General features: G+C 32.8%; 1 protein-coding gene and 1 long non-coding RNA gene across 2 annotated transcripts; both read left to right on the top strand.

Annotated features, from left to right (window-relative positions):
• The first annotated feature begins 1443 nt into the window (after positions 1–1443).
• LOC145305200 (uncharacterized) lies at positions 1444–3301 on the top strand. Its single transcript, XR_013874527.1, has 2 exons — positions 1444–2038; positions 2269–3301. It is a non-coding gene; the product is annotated as an uncharacterized LOC145305200 (long non-coding RNA).
• Positions 3302–3847: 546 nt separating this feature from the next.
• Positions 3848–15422, top strand: LOC145305189 (uncharacterized). Its single transcript, XM_080146735.1, has 13 exons — positions 3848–4282; positions 9240–9326; positions 9700–9787; positions 10116–10209; positions 10521–10592; positions 11099–11202; positions 11835–11928; positions 12326–12426; positions 13340–13430; positions 13791–13892; positions 14349–14445; positions 14904–14987; positions 15281–15422. The coding sequence occupies exons 1-13, from the start codon at positions 3859–3861 to the stop codon at positions 15403–15405; spliced, it is 1563 nt and encodes a 520-aa protein (XP_080002861.1). The 5' UTR covers positions 3848–3858; the 3' UTR covers positions 15406–15422.
• Positions 15423–15599: the final 177 nt, after the last annotated feature.

Here is a 15599-nt window from a genome sequence, read left to right as displayed (position 1 = left end):
GAATTCTTCCAAAACAACAAATAATTTGTATATATTTTCTCTGTTTAAACTTCCCTCTTCTAATTTTGATATTTTTAAAGATAAATATTTCTACACATTGATGAGGTATTATTAAAGATGAGGAATGGAACTAGCCCCACTTTAAAAATAAACAATCCCCCACCCACCTTTTAAATATAATCCTGGGTCATTTATTTTATGTCTCTCCATTATTATTTTTTCGATTATAGTGTTTTACCCCAATAAAAATGCTGTATATTTTTTTGTGTGTACAGGTTAGCCCTGAATGGGTAGGGCACAGCAGAATTAGATTTCTTTTTCAAAATTATCCTGTTACTTTATAAATCTAATACTATACATTCATGAGGAGTATTTGTTTGGTGAGTATTTGTCCCTGTGTCGCATCAAAACAACAGGTATTACCCCTTGCATTTGCAATGAAAGAAAAAATGTGAATAACATTCGATTCAGAATTATTATAGAGGGAGGGGACATTAGACTATTATTTACACTGGAACCCAAACCTTAATAAGCAAAACAATTATTCGTTAGCTTAATACGTATGCAAACTTTTTCTACCAATAATCTTAATCATGCGCGCAGAAGGTGCAATTTTGTTTATCATCATTAGGGATGCACATGAATTCAACGTCCATTTTCTTATCCCTTAAGATCCCTGTATTTTATATAAACATGAATCGCCTTTGTTAACAACCAAGCTTTTTAAGTATCAGAAAATTTAATTAATCGTAAATTTTCAGTTTTTACCTAAAATTGTAAACTTTTAATTGTATCATTATCAATTTTATAATATATGTTGTGTTTAGGTTATTATTATTAATTGTAAAGAAATTGTTTTGAATTGGTCATCCTATACCTAAAAGAGTATGATATTACATAAAGTTGTAAGGTTTTTTGTCTGTAGCTTAAGATTTCTCTATGACTAATGAACTGATTGGGTTTTCTATTTTAGGGAATTAAGCTACACATAGGTCCTGTGGGATGACTTTAGGCCAATTTGTGTTTCAGATTCAAGTTTTGAATAGGTAGGATTTAGGCTATTTTTAATTTTTCCCTTCTCGGCCTTATAGATGCTAGAGCTAGGCAAATCCGCTAGTCAAATTACTCATTATATTTATATTAATAGTTTGTTTCTTATATATTAATTATTACTATAATTGTATTTTACAGATAAAATAAAATGTTACAAAGAGTGTTTAGACTAACAATATCAACAAGCAACAAATTTAGTGTTAATTTTCCATGTACTTTTAACATCAAATGGTTAAGCACATCCAGCATATATTTAAAGGCGTATAAGCAAACAGATAGTCCTTTCAACATAATGTATCATAGGAATGGATTTACTATTACTTTATTATTACACATGATTATCGACATGAACTCTAATGAAGTAAAATTTGTAATTGGCTAAAATAACAATCTCCCCGTCCCTCCCATTCACCCCATTCTCTCCCCTCCCACTTGATAAACGAACTGACCAATAAGTGATGTCCATGCGGCACAATCTCTACCTGCATAAATATGGATATAGTTTTAATTGGATTTTAAGCCAGATTTTCATGTTTTCTAGGAAAGTGAAACTTACATCGAGCTAAAATAACAATACCCCCCATACACACCCATTTACCCCATTCCCTCCTCTCCTACTGGTTAAACTAAATATCCAATAAGTAATGTCCATGTTAGCAACCTAATTTGACTACAATTTTTCCCCTGTCATAATATCCACTTATATTCTAAATCCATTATCAAAGAATCAAAGAAAAAAATCCTGACTTTGCCGTTACTGACACAAAACAAGCCATCGCCGCTGAATGGAAACAATTAAGCGAGGCAGAGAAATCTAAATACAAAGATTTATTTAATACGGAAATGAAAGACTATATGGCTGATAATGTCATACAGGAAATTGAAAAGGTGAAGGAGGAAATAGCAGAATTATTGCACGATAGACCAACCAGATATATCAATAGTCCGAGTTTATATTTCACAGAAAGTTTGAAAAATATTAAAGGTAATGGATATAATATACGTGGATGTTATGGCAGGGGGGAGATTTGTCAATTTAGGTTGCTAACATTTAACTCATTTTTGGCCAGTTCGTTTATCCAGTAAGAGGTGAGGTAATGGGGTAAGGGGTTTGGAAGGAGGGTATAGATATTTTAGTCCGCTGCGAGTTTCACTTTTATTATTAAACATGACAATCTGGTTTAACATCTAAGTAATAATATATCCATTGTAAAGTTGGGAAGGTCGATGTACCGCTTACAATGAAATCAGCCTATAAAGAATGGATGTCAATGAATGAAAAGGAAAGAAGTGTTATCCAAAAAAAGTTTAATGAAACTCGGCAAGATTTTGAAAAATGGAAACAAAAAGTAGATGAAGATGGCAGAGCAAAAATTATTGAAAATCTTGAATCTAGTTTAAGCGAAAGATTAAAAATTTTACAATTTGATAAACCTAAAAGTCATATACCTCCACATATTTGTTACTACAAGCAAAATTTCAAAACATTTAATGGGTCAACTACTGCAATTAAATTGCAAGAGAGTATGAAGGAATGGAAAAAATTGAGTGCAGGGGTGTATATTCAGCACTGGGTTCCAATCTAAAGTGGGTGGTGGAGGTGGGAGTTAAATGAAAAACAAAGGATACTGAAAACGTAGTGTTCCCTTCCCCCCCCCCCCCTCCTCCTTGGGGGAAAAAACTAGAAAAATCTTTGGGAGGTGATATAAAATTAGTTTTTTTTTTTCATTTTTTTCAGTTTTTTCTCCCTCCTTGAGGGGAAAAAAACTAGTTGCGGGAAGGAATGAAATAATTTGCAGCTGGGAGAAAAAAATGAATCTTGTGCCGAATATACACCCCTGTGTGAGTGCAGCTGAGAAAGAACCCTACTATGAATCTTTGAATAAATATCACAAGGATATGACTGTTTGGAAGAAGACAGCTACCCAAGATGGAAGAATGAAAGTTATTAATGCAATTAAGAAATTACTTAGCCAACTGAAAATGCAATGAAAATATACGGTTTTGTTTTTCTTATACAGTTATATTTTTAAAAAAGCTTTTTCAGCTGATTTTTTTGGACTTTGGCATTTTTCAAAAACCACTGTGTTAAAAAGATAATCTTGTGAAGTTCACGGTAAAATGTTCTTGGGATCGATATTCTCTTAAAATTGGCCTTCTTAAGATAATAGAAATAGATACCAGAAACATTTTTACCTATTCCAAAAACTTGTTAATAATGGTTGTTTTAATTATTTTTTTCTGAAAGTTTTCAGATTTAAATTTTAAATGATAAATATGTCGACTGGTAACATTGAACAATTTCTTACCCCAGGAAAATATGAGAATTTAAGATCCTTAAACCAAAATTGATTTTGTAAATAATCCTTTAATGGCAATTTTCGACTCTTTCAGTAGATAAATGTGAAAGTATGTACTGTTTTCACATTAAGATCTCTGATACGGATGGACTAAGCAAAATGTTCACAATTTGAGTAATGGTGTTTGATAGGTTTTATTCCATTTTTTTATGGCTAAAATAAATACTCGGGGATTGAGAAAAACAAGATTTTTGTTTATGAAATTATAAATAATCCCAATTATGAGAAACAAAATAACCTTTTTCGTAATTTAAAATCATTGATGGAAAAGTTGGATGCTACTTAGTTTGAATCTATATTTAACAAATGTCCCTAATTGCCAAAGAATGAATGTTTTTAAAACTTATGTCCGATGACCTCCCCCCCCCCCCCCCCCCCCAACACCCAAAAACCCTCCTTCCCTTTTTGGTAATACAAAAAATTCTAATATTGTATCAATAAAGGAATGAGGATAAAACTAACGGATTTTGAGGGAGAAGAAATAAATATTGAAATAAACGAGGAAGAAACTATCCATAGCAGTGATTTAAGTGAAGATGAACTAATTGAAAATGAACAAGAATTTACCATCAATGTTAATACTAATAATCATATCACAATGCACGATCAAGTTATAAGTTTAAATGATGGTGATGACTTACAAGATAACAGTGGCGACGATTTAAATAATTCCAGTGAAAATATATTCCTTCAAGACTCCTTAGAAATAATTGTTGATAATAGTGAAAGTTCTGACGGAAAAATTCGCGGAAATGTTCAGTTTAATTGCAATAAATGTAATTGGTTGAGTGACAGTTTGGAATCTATGCAAAAACATTCGCTAATTTGTGGAAGACAAAAAAATGCAGTTTCAATGCTTAATTTTCCAGGAATTTTTCCAGTTAAGGAGTTAGTTAGCCTATTTGACTAGCATTAGATATAGGAGAAGTGACTTAAGAATTCAGTTTTTAATTTAGGTTGTTAATATAGTCCTCAGATATTGGTCAATATGTTCCTCCATGAGAAGGGGAGGGGGTTAAGTCATAAGTAGAGACTCGACGAGGAGTATCGTTATATAAGCCAGCTAGGAGAAACATTTTATTTTAGGATTATATCTTGTAGTATATAGTTTATATAGTTTGACCGGCGAGCAGTGAACTTCCGGTGTAAAGGTTAAACTACCACATATGTGTTAAAGGTTAGACTCAGATACAGCGAATTTTTTTCAAGTGACAGCCAAAATGCCAGCTTCAAAAGTAACTATTAGTGAAGATCAATTAACTAGACTGTCAAATATCCTTCTAAAATTTGGTCTGAAAAAAGATATAAGTAATGGCAACCAAGCTTTTGAAGGAATCATTTGTGCCCTTGAAACCATCTTTGAGCAGCGTGAGAAGGACTTTCACCCAGACGAACAAGAAGACACAAAGCAACAAATAAGAGGCCTGAAAGATGATAATGATAATCTCTGGCAAAGAAACCTTAAAAGTAATGTCATCCTGCACAGTCCAGACATCCCAACTAAAAATCTACAGACAATTATCAAATCGGACGAGACTCTGAAAAAAGAAAATAAAACCATCCAAGAGCATTCCAAGGAACTTATCCTAGAGCATTATGGCATCGAAATTCCAGACAGCGACTTGGCTGCCTGCCACAGACTGAAAGGGCCGGGTTCTATTCTGGTTAAATTCAACAACCGCTGCAATGATAGTGCCTATAGCAGTCTGGTCAAGGCCATAAAACGAGGTGGGCTAAAAGGAGAAGAAAGGAGAAAAGCTAAATCCAAAGAAGAAAAGGCACACATCAAACTCCCCAACTTCTTTATCTGTTTCCATCTGACAAAGCGTAGAGGCATGCTGGTTCAACACCTGAAGAAGCTCAAGAGAAATGGAGATATCAACAACTTCAGTTCAGACCAGAACGGGACCATCTACATGCAGGTGAAGCGGGACGGTGCCTGGGAACCCATCACAAAGCAGTTTGGAGACGACGAAAGCAAATGCACCCTAACTGAAATAGAGGTAGATCAATTAGTAAAAAAAGTTAAAAAGGAAGAAATCAAAAACTAATAAGTTAGTTGCACTTTCAAAGAAAATATTTTTTTAATCCCATTCAAATCTTATCAACACTGCTTCATATGTATAGCTTTAAATCAAATTTTTTTTTTTTTTAAGGTTCATTTCATTTACTTTCTATTTCTATCAATATGGTTAAAATTATCTTTACTTTTAAAAGTATTATATATCTGTCAACTGAAATAATTCGCCTGTATATATAACTTTACACATTAATCAGGACTATGATTCTCATATTTTCTTTAATTCTCGTAGCATTAAACTTAGCTTATTGGTCTCATATTGAAAATGATTGATAATTTTGTAGATGAAAATCTTTTTAAATGTTCTTACTTCAGCTTGGAAGAATTTAATGATCTGTATAAGGAAAAGACAGAAATTTGCTCCTTATTATCATATAATATAAGAAGTCTTACAAAAAATTGTAAAAGCCTAGAAAGTCTTTTAAAAAATTTAGCAAATGAAAAATTTAGTTTCTCTGTTATTTCACTTCAAGAATTGTGGGCCATAAAAAATAGTCAGGATGTTAATATTCACAAATATCAAACTATAGTATACAAAGGGAGGGAGGGGAAAAAAGGGGGCGGTGTCGGATTCTTAATAAGGGAGGGACTAAACTTTCAGGAGTTAAGGGATTTAAATGTCTTTAAAGAGGGGTTTCTTGAGAGCATGTTTATTAAAGTATTTACACAAAACGGCAGATATAAGATAATAGGAAACATTTATCGCCCACCAAATAGTAACATTGATATCTTTCTACAAGACTTAGAACTTATTCTCAAAAAGCTTGACTGTAAGGAATTTAAAAATGCAGAGGAAATTTTAATTTCTGGAGATTTCAACATTAATGTTTTATCACATCTAAATCATGCCCCTACAAATAGATTTTTATCATTGATGCTTAGCCATTCCTTTATGCCTACTATAACTTTACCATCTAGAATAAGTGAAAACACAGCCACTTGTATCGACAATATATTTTCTAACAAACAAAATTTAAATTTTCAAAGTGGGTTAATACTAGAACATATTACAGACCATTTACCTGTCTTTTTAGCACACACATGTGAGGGGAAGGAGGAAAGGGATAGTATAAGTGAAGATAAAGTCAGAAGTATGTCTAAGAAAAATATTAATATTTTTAAAGAAAAATTAGCAAAATCAAATTGGGACAGTGTTATGAATGAAATTAGGCCGGAAGTAGCTTTTGAGTCATTCCAGAATAAAATAGAAAAGGAATTTAATGAAAGTTTTCCCTTCTCAAACAGAAGAAAAAATCGAAAAAAACACCCCCAAAATCCATGGATGACACAAGAACTACTTTCTATCAGAAGACAAAAAGATAAGTTATTTAAAAAACGCATAAAATGCCCTAATGAAACTAATTTTAACGATTGGAGGGACTTAAATCGGCTTTACCAAAATAAATTAAGGAAGGCAAAAAAAGATTATTATCACAATAAATTTCTAGAATTATCAAATGATATTAAGAAAACTTGGACTCTTATAAACTCAGTTATAAATGGAAGAAAGCATAAGGAAAGTCTACCTAACATCTTTTATGATGACATAAAATCATATTCAGGGGCAAAGTCAATAGCTGATGGTTTCAACGACTTTTTTTCAAGTATTGGGTCTAAAATTGCAGAAAATATACCAAATTCTGAATCCAATTTTCATAGCTTTCTTGGGGAGAAAAATAATACTAATTTCAATTTTGGTATTGTAACTAAAAAGAACTTGTTGTATGCTCTAAATAAACTTAAAAGCAAAAAGAGTTGTGGGGAGGATAACATCTCAATCTTTCTTATCAAAGAAGTTATAAATGAAATTATTGATCCGTTAGTATACCTATTTAATTTATCATTAAAAACAGGATTCATACCACAAAATTACAAAATTGCTCGTGTAGTACCTATTCTTAAAGCAGGAGAAAGAAATAAGTTTACTAATTATCGTCCAATTTCTATTCTTTCAGCATTTAGCAAAATTTTAGAAAAAGTTGTTGCATTACAAATGATCAAATTTTTATCAGATTGTAATATCCTATATAAATATCAATATGGGTTTCGTCCTAATCATAACACAACACAGCCTTTATTAAATTTACTTAAGCATATCTATGAAAATCTAAATAAAAAGAACCCTGAATATACAATAAACATCTTCTTAGATCTTTCAAAAGCCTTTGATGTCCTAAATATAAAAATTCTTTTAAACAAACTTGAACACTATGGTTTTAAAAATACATTGAAATGGTTTGAAAACTATTTAATAGGACGGCAACAGTTTGTTACAATCGATGGTGTAAATTCAGCTAAAAAAATCATTCAAACAGGGGTTCCACAGGGAAGTATTTTAGGCCCACTCTTATTCATTCTATACATAAATGATTTACCAAATGCAACATCCTTTTTAACAAATTTATTTGCTGATGATACTACTTTTAGCAAATCAAACAACAACTTAAATGACTTAATTGCAGATTCTAATTTAGAACTTGATAAAGCAAAAAATTGGTTTAGAGCAAATAAACTAGCCTTAAATGTATCAAAAACTAAATATATGATTTTTCGCCCACATAAAAAGCCATTTGATTCAGAGTTATGCACATTAAAAATAGGAGGGGAAAAAATTGAAAGAATTGGCAGAGATTGTAATACTAAATTTTTCAAGTTTGTTGGTGTTCTTATAGATGATGAACTTAAGTGGGACAAACATATAAACTATGTAGAAAATAAAATAGCAAGCTCAGTCTATGCCCTATCCCAAACAAAAAAGCTCTTTCCAACCACTACTTTAAAAACAATTTACAACAGCCTCGCTAAGCCCCACATAGAGTATGGCTTAATTGTTTGGGGGGCGGCAAAGGATGAGCATATCACAAAAATTCATAACCTACAGAAGAAAGCTGTAAGAAATGTTTTAAATGCTAAGTACAATGTGCATGCCGAGCCCCTGATGGGAAAACTAGATATTCTTAACATTTTTGACCTAAGGGATGCAAATGTAGTTGAATTTGTCTCTAAATATTTAGAAAACAAACTTCCCAAATGTATGCTTAATTTTCTAACACCATTGCAAAATACTAGATCAAAATGTCTTAGAGTAGAGAAGCCAAATTATAAAATCTATGAAACTTTCCCTTCAGTAAAAATCCCGAAAATTTGGAATAGTTGGGCAGGTGAGCTAAGATCATTAAATTCATCCAAAGCTGTTAAAAAATATGTAAAAAATAAGTGTATATCAAAGTACAAAACATTTCAATGCAGGGAGAGAAAGTGTTATCCCTGTGGAAAAATATAAATATAATTTGAATATCGCAACCAGTAAGCTACTTTAATGCCATACCCTGTAAATAGCTAATATTATTTTATATTATTTGTGAAACTTGTAAATATTTTTTAAAAAAAATTAAATGAAAATTGGGCCGAAGGACAGTCAAGATTGACTTTAAAGGCCCTGTAGTACAGTTACCCTAATTATGCCAATATAAATAAATATATCTATAAAAATGATGTAATTTAAAATGTATTAAATTATTTGTAAAATTAATCTGTAATTTACTGCTAATAAATCATATCATATCATATCATATCATCATAAGTAGAGACTCGACGAGGAGTATCGTTATATAAGCCAGCTAGGAGAAACATTTTATTTTAGGATTATATCTTGTCCTTTTGCCAAAGGTTCAACCAGTTGTATATCTGCTGATTGTAAAATTGGCAGCGTTTTTTATGCATTTCTTAACTGTTAAAATTTGCAGTTAAATCCGTGGCAGAATCTAAAGCTTTAAGCAACAAATTTCCAAGAAAGAAATTGTGTCGGCTATGCTCTACATTTTTTAATTCAGGGATCATATGTTAATTATACCTATTTAAAAATCAATCTTGACATTTTTGGATCAGGGATCTTAAGGGATAAGGTTATGGTCGATATATAGTTGTATATCCCCAATGATATGCACAAAATTACCCCTTCTGTAGATTAAAATTAGTTGTTGAAACGTTTGATTACTCAACTTAACGATCCATCATCCAACCAATTTAATTCACTGAAGTCCCCAAAGATGTAAAGACAACGAATAATAAAACGTCGGGGACTAGTGTAATAAACAGCTCATTGTCACCTCTCTCTGAGATTATTTATTTCAATGGGTTCATAGGCTGTAAGGTGAAACTAATGAAAGATTTTATACCTGTAAAATATATGATCAATATTACCAGATTCTGAACTTTTAGAACATTCAAAAATATGTATGTCAAGAAAAAGACTGAAGAAAATGTCCACTAATATTTCCAACAAACAAGCCAGGAAAATAGTTACCAACCTACCTATGTTATTTTTGGGTTTTTTTTCCAAAGGGGGAGAGACATACCTATTTGTAACAAACCCAAAGTAACTCAACCAAATAAAAATACTGCTTTAAGATTTGGCGTGACAGTTGCCTTAATGTGAGATACATTATAGAAACTGCGGCGTAACCGCCAAAATCTGCTTTTGCCCGCCGATTTCTTGGCTTTTTCTCGTCAAATTAGACAATTTTGAATCGTACAGACAAACTTATTTTTTCAATTGACACTTAAAATATTTCAAACATTTTAAGACGTCTTAAGTTGAAAATGGTAATTATTATCTGAAGAAATAAGAAAATTTTGGGTGTTAAAACTGCGACAACCACACTCTGCCAACCAAATAAGGAGTATAGATGTATTTGTACCTGGTGTGACTTTAAGGTAACAAAGTATGTAGAAAAATAGCCCCTAGAAAAAATACCCCTTCCTAAAAAAACACGCATTTTTTCTTTTTATAACTAAAATTAAAAGTAAAGGGTCGATTCCAATACCTCCATTACACAAAGTGTCCCTAGATGCCTCTAGGGGCGTAGCCGTTAGTTTATATAAAAAGGATAGATATATTGAAATAGCATCTAATCATTATTTTACTTTGTCTCTTTCTCTATAAATTCAAGTAAATTATCTATATCTAATAGCTTCGCTACTTATTGATGTCGTCATCCTTGTTATGACGTAAATGTTTTTTTTAGGCAAATAGATATTCTGACGTTAAAAGACATATAGAATGGCAACACGAAAAGAAATCATTTTTTCCATGCAAGGTAAATATGTACCTATTCAAAAACATTTTTATTATTCACACAACAACAATACTTTATACTATGGAAGTATCTCATCCTTGTATAATTACATGTTGTCTGTTTGTACTGAAGGATCTTAGTCACCGACGAACCGTTATCATTCTCCTTTACAAGTTAGCTTCTCATGGGCCCTGGGAAGGTTTTAACTATTTTGTGGGAGGGTACCACCACCCTCTGAAGAGAAATTGGTCATAAAAAATGCCCCCTTTAAGGGGGAGGGGGGGGGGGGGGTTAATTCACCTACCCCACCACATGTGCCATTAAGTTATCAAGGAGCGTAGCCGCTATTAATATACTTTTAGTTGTATCTCATCGCTTTACATGAGAAACGTTAGCTCAAATATTATTGTCTCTAATTAAAACATGGTGATCATAAGGAATAAGACAATAATACCTATACAATTTGGGTACCAGTATAATATACACTCCAATGTACCCTCCCTCCTTGCTGAAACGTCTTTATTTAGGAATGTTCGTTTGTATGTCAGTCCGTGGAAGATTATGCCAAACATTTTAATTGTTTCCATAAAACTGATGAATACAAACACGCGTGCACTGCCTGCAGTTTTAGGTAAGACTTTAGTTTAATTTCTTCTCGCTAGAGTTCGCTAATATTTTGTTGACCATGTTAGAGCAAATCTCAATATGGTTCTTCTTTATAGTAAAGCTTCTTGTAGGTCAAGGAAATTTTTAAAACTATAATTGGGGAGGTGCACTTCTAACCTCCAATGAGAAATCGCCCAAATAGCCTAAAACCATCCTGGTACTTATGTGAAGCTTCCCTAAAATGGAGATCCAATCCAGAGGCAAAATAGTTATAATCCTTCTCATGACCTATGAGAAGCTACCCTGTAAAAAAGATTTATATTGGTTCAGCGGTTAGCAAGATCTTAAGGGGGGAAGGTGTTAAATAACTGTATGTTCCCATCCCAAGGACCATGTTACAACTCTCAATTGGTTCTTTAAAAATTAACCAACAGTGTCGGGAGTATAAACACAGCCAAATAGCAGAAAACAGTTTGCAAGCAGACGAAAAATGATTATGGAAAAGGGGGGCTAAACATCTATACTATAGATTTGTTGGACAAAAACAAAAAACTTACTACTTCGTGTTTTACGATTTCAAATCATTAAGATGCAGAGTAAATTGTACCTATAAATAACAGTTTTATTTTTTATTCTTAATAAAAATCTATTTTTTAGATGTAATAACGGGCTAGATTTAAAGGCTCACTACCTCTGCGCCCATAATAAACAGAGAACATATTCATGCAAAATTTGTGGATTAAGATCTCAGGCAAGTTTTTGTTATATTTTTAACATAAATCTGAAGAAACTAAAAATTAAAAATATGTAGGTAGCTACTTATAATTGCTTCTCCCATAGCATCTTGATAAAGGCACTGAAAAAGAGCCTATAGATTCTAGGGGCGCAGCTGCTAGTTCTTTAATATTATAGGATAATTCTCTATTTTTGGGACAATTCATCTATTATTACTTGGATGTTGCACCAGATCTTCATGAACTCTGATAAAATAATACTCGCAGCGATACCCTCTATACACTCATTTTACCCCATCCCCTCGACTTTTACTAGATGAACGAACTGACCAATAAATGAGGTCTATAATTAGTCATATTGGCAAGATATTTTGATGACAAATATATCCACGTATATCTTAAATCCATTTTTAGGACATAGTAAAAATGAAGAAACATTTAGTAACCCTACATTCAACATCTGTGTTCCAATGCAAAGCTTGTGATTTCAAATGTAATATGAAAAATGATTACAGGTACGATTTGGTTAGAGACGAAGCAACTCTTATAATTAGGATCTGCACGTCCGTCCGTCCGTACTTGTCGGATGGGTCTTTTCGTTATTTAAGGCATGCTAAAATTGTCCTATCGATTTTAAACATTTGGTGATGATTTTAACAGTTAGTTACGATCTAGAAAGCGTAGCAACTCTATATCGTACGTCCAGTCAAAACATGCTGATTTTTAGGTTAAGCATCTCTAAAGTAAAGTCCAAAAAATGACCTTGCAAAGAATCCTTAATTTAAGAAATTACGTAACAAGCTTACACAATTTTGTTTAAACTATTTAATGTTAATAGTCGTTTGTTATGTTATACTGTTTGATCTATGTTATGTAATGTTATACTGTTAGATCTAGCTAACCGCACGATCGATTATATTTTTATTAGTAGTGAAGCTTCTTATAGGTAATACAAATAGCTTTAACTGTTTTAGGTAGAGCTCAGGGGTGTATATTCTGCATGGGATCCCCTGTTTTCTTCTCCTTGAGGGGGGGGGGACAAATAAATATGTGGGAGGGGTGGAAATTAATAAAAGAAAGTGTACTGAAAACATTTTTCTATTTTTCCCCTCTTTTTGGGGAAAAAACTAGGGGGGGGGGGGGGGTTAAATATTTTGCACCTGGGGAAAAAATATATCTTGTGCACATGCAGAATATAGGTACACCCCTGGGTGAGCTTAAACCATCACGGAAAATATCATTTCACAAGCAAAATTTATTTCAATTGGTATGATTCACTTCTCTTTAGAATACCACATATGCACCAAACACGGCTTAAACCCGTACAGACTTGTACACACACAAGGAAAAATACGCCTGGAGAAGGTTTTATTGTTCTGTTCTATTTATGGGTATAATTGACCTTGTTAAAACTAACCAAAATTTTAGGAAACATTTAACAACAGTGCACAATGGAGCCTCGGGCTTTGAAGGGGAATGTCCTGACATTCAATTTGACATTACAGACATTATAGATAAGGTAACACTATATTTATTTAAAGGGGAGGTCGTGAAGGCAAGGACAAATTATATTTCGATATTCAATAACTGAAGAAGGACTAGATACGATTTTCAACTGCTATGGGTCTTATTTTCCGTTTCTGGGGATTTTAATGGGTATGACAATGGACGATCAATGATGATAAACAAAATTACCCGTGTGTTGATTAAAATTATTGATTGAAAACTTTTGACAATACAGGTTGTAATAAAAATTCAATTTAAGAACCTATCCAATATTAACGTGGTATTTAAAATTTTTTTTTTGGGTACCGGCGCAATCTATAGTCCAACTCCAATGTTCTCTCCCTCCCTGATATACTAGTTTATCTTTGTTAAGGAACCTGAACTCCCGAAGGAAAGAGAACCAGTACCCGAAACGGATATTCTTGAAGAACAAATATTTGACGAACAAATTATAGACAATAGTTTATCATCAGGGATTAACGGATAATTATTTTTTTCTACTAATATTTAGGAATTTTTTAGAGAACAACTATTTTAGGTTAGGTTAGGTTAGGTTAAAGGCTAGGGAGCCGAGCGCTGCGGCTAGGCAGGCAATGGGGCCGAGCGCTGCGGCCAGAGTTCATAGTTCTGTAGGAGGGGGAGGGGGGGGGGGTGAACTCAAATTTTCAACGTATTTTAATCAATATTAAGGTCTCGGGTTTATAGTATCAAACCAAAGGTATCCTATTATATAAAGTTGTAAAATTTTTGTTAGATTTTATGTTAAAATCTCGCTAAGAAATAAACTGATTGAGTTTTCCATTTAAGGGAAGTTTTACATAGTTCCCGGGTTTAAGCTATTTTTACCACCCTTCCCAATACGTGCTAGGGGGAAGTAGAATTTCTGATCATTTGACAAAAATTGATTTCATTATCCGCGAAATAAAAAGGGTTATCAAACTCTCAACTGGAAGCTACTGATGCAGCACCTAGTGAAGAAGGGGATGTACTACTGCACTGTGATGAACAAGACCATTTGCAGTTAGAAGGTCAGTAAAATTTCTTTATTCTACATAAAGCATTTGTTAGGGGTTTCGGTGCCTAACAAGTTCAGAAACTACCTCTTTCTACCCTTATTTTAAAACCAATTGAAGATAAGGATTGCTTAATAGGGACTTACTTATTTAATTACAAAGATGCATCGCTTAAAACACTATGTCTTACCGTCCTAGGAACCAAAATTCATAAATGAGTGGATTGATTAATAATACCTATCATATAATAAAATGTAATATAAAAAAAATATAAAAATCATTATATTTAAATAAAATGACTATCTTTTTATGATTAGGATTGCTACGCTTTCTGAATTATACCAGTTTGAAATTGATAGGACATTTCTAACATGCTTAAATTAACGTTATGAGCTTTCCAAACGGACCGGCCCTACCTATAAGTATAAAAGCCTTGCTATTAAAAAGAAAATAGCTTGATTTCAAATTTCTAGGTATGACTATTTATCGAGGCGAAGACAGTTTCGAGGAGGAATCAACTACAAGTGATAGCTCAAATAATTATGTTTATTATATAGGTTAGCCAATAAAATCATTTTTAGTAGCGAAGCTGTTCCATAATTTAATTTGTCTGTCTGTTAATCCGACGGTGAATTTTTAGTCATCGGTATTCTCAATTTTTAACAGTGCAACTATTCCTTATACCCAGGGATGAAGGTTATGTTAGGTTTCGTATGGTACTGGGTAACCCTGCAATTTAGGAATCTTTGAAATCATGTTTGGTCCTATTCTTAGCACATGTCCTAGCCACCTAAGTCTTTTTTATTTCTTATTTCTGCTTCAATGCTATCAAAATTATTGATATTTCTAGGTAAACCTGAACTGTCACCAGAACGTGCCTCCCCGCCCCCCGCTAATACCAGACAGTGTGGAGTTTATATTATTAAAAATAACATCATCACAACGACATTGGATACCCAGAAACAAAATTCGTAAATTTTTCATTTTTTCAGGGGTGTATATTCTGCACAAGATTAATTTTTGTTTAACCGATTGCAAAATATTCCCCTCCCCCTCCCCCCCCCCTCTCTTTTTTTACACAAGGAGGGGGGAAAATGGAAAAATGTTTTAGTACTCTTTTATTTTTTTATTTTTTCTCCAACGAGGGGAAAATATATTTGCAGTAATCT

Source organism: Acartia tonsa, chromosome 14, assembly GCF_053477335.1.
Source record: "Acartia tonsa isolate MP-2025a chromosome 14, ASM5347733v1, whole genome shotgun sequence".
Classification (NCBI taxonomy): Eukaryota; Metazoa; Arthropoda; class Copepoda; order Calanoida; family Acartiidae; genus Acartia; species Acartia tonsa.
Note: the sequence above shows the minus strand (reverse complement) of the source record. Positions and strands in the feature narration are given on the sequence as shown.